At 61.0% G+C, this 1,912-nt stretch overlaps 1 protein-coding gene across 1 annotated transcript; it reads left to right on the forward strand.

Annotated features, from left to right (window-relative positions):
• THAP11 (THAP domain containing 11) lies at positions 1-1,912 on the forward strand. Its single transcript, XM_065899064.1, has one exon. The coding sequence runs from the start codon at positions 255-257 to the stop codon at positions 1,182-1,184; it is 930 nt and encodes a 309-aa protein (XP_065755136.1). The 5' UTR covers positions 1-254; the 3' UTR covers positions 1,185-1,912.

The raw sequence follows: 1,912 nt of genomic DNA on the forward strand, positions 1-1,912 counted from the left end.
GTCCTTCGCGGCGTCCCTGGGGCCCACTCTGGAGCGCAGGCGGGCGGCTGGGCGGCAGGCTCGGCGCGGGCCGACGGGAGGCGTATTCTGGGCACGGGGCGCCGGGCCAGGCCGGCCGCGCCGGGCGGCAGTAGTGGGAGGCCGCCGAAGGCCTCGCGCGGTGCCGCCCGTCGAGGGGCGGGCGGCGGCATACCGACCGGGCCGTCGAAAGGCTCAGAAGGCCGGTGGGCCGGGCCGGGCCGCGCGGCGCAGCCATGCCTGGCTTTACGTGCTGCGTGCCAGGCTGCTACAACAACTCGCACCGGGACAAGGCGTTGCACTTCTACACGTTTCCCAAGGACGCTGAGCTGCGGCGCCTTTGGCTCAAGAATGTGTCCCGTGCCGGCGTCAGTGGGTGCTTCTCCACCTTCCAGCCCACCACGGGCCACCGTCTCTGCAGTGTTCACTTCCAGGGCGGCCGCAAAACCTACACGGTGCGGGTCCCCACCATCTTCCCGCTGCGCGGCGTCAACGAGCGCAAAGTAGCACGCAGACCCGCGGGGGCCGCAGCCGCCCGCCGCAGGCAGCAGCAGCAGCAGCAGCAGCAACAGCAGCAGCAGCAACAACAGCAGCAGCAGCAGCAGCAGCAGCAGCAGCCGTCGCCGTCCGCCTCCACTGCCCAGACCGCCCAGCTGCAGCCGAACCTGGTATCTGCTTCTGCGGCTGTGCTCCTCACCCTTCAGGCTGCTGTGGACAGCAGCCAGCCTCCGGGATCCGTGCCTCCGGCTCCCACCACTCCCACGGGAGAAGATGTGAAGCCCATTGACCTGACGGTGCAAGTGGAGTTCGCGGCCGCAGAGGGCGCAGCCGCCGCAGCCGCTGCGTCGGAGCTAGAGGCTGCTACAGCAGGGCTGGAGGCCGCCGAGTGCCCCATGGGCCCCCAGTTGGTGGTGGTTGGGGAAGAGGGCTTCCCTGATACTGGCTCCGACCACTCGTACTCGTTGTCGTCAGGCACCACAGAGGAGGAGCTCTTGCGCAAGCTGAACGAGCAGCGGGACATCCTGGCGCTGATGGAGGTGAAGATGAAGGAGATGAAGGGCAGCATCCGTCACCTGCGTCTCACCGAAGCCAAACTCCGTGAAGAACTACGCGAGAAGGATCGGCTGCTGGCCATGGCTGTCATCCGCAAGAAGCACGGAATGTGAACGAGTCCCCTTTCGGCCTTCGGGACTCCCAGACTCCTGCCAGCTTAGAGGGACCTGAGGCCGCCGCTGTTGAACTCCCTCATACTCCTGGGGCACTGGTTGGCAGTACTGAGCCTTAGGGCAGCTGGACTCTTTTGCTGGTGACCAAGCACCCTCTCTTGTTTCCTCCTGAAGCAAGGTCCTGAAGTCTGGGATCTCAGACTCTGCACTGGTGACACCAGCAATTATGACTTTGTCTACCCCTCCCTACCTTCACTCCCCAACCCCAAGTTTATGTTGCAGGTTCTGGTTAAGCAGAGGCTTCAGAACCACTGAACTTGAAACTTATCCCCTAGGGATGCAGGCGAGATGCCCAAGGACTGTGACTTTGGGAAAACAACTAAACCTTGAGTTTGGCCGGCAATCAGAGACAACTCTTCTGTGTGTAGTGATAAGAGATCCAAGTAACATCAGTTCTACTTTTTGTGCTTTTCCTTCCCAGGTGCAGCCTGTGATTCTGATGGGGACTGGCAGATCTGTGCCTCTGCCTCCTAGGACCTCCCTCCCAGGAGGCCATCGACAAGGGGATCTAGGTGACCTGTTGATGGAGATCCAGCTTGCCAGGGACTTAGGTCTATCCTGTTATGTTTGCTACTGGTTACAAATTCTATTTTCTGTACAATTAGTCAGACTAAAGTTTTCACTGTGTTTGTTTGGCAAAACAGATTAAACAGAAAGTAAGGTTTTTA

Source organism: Phocoena phocoena, chromosome 20 (genome assembly GCF_963924675.1).
Source record: "Phocoena phocoena chromosome 20, mPhoPho1.1, whole genome shotgun sequence".
Taxonomy (NCBI): Eukaryota; Metazoa; Chordata; class Mammalia; order Artiodactyla; family Phocoenidae; genus Phocoena; species Phocoena phocoena.

Coding starts and splice junctions, on each gene's coding strand:
- THAP11 (XM_065899064.1), top strand. CDS start 255: ATGCCTGGCTTTACGTGCTGCGTGCCAGGCTGCTACAACAACTCGCAC.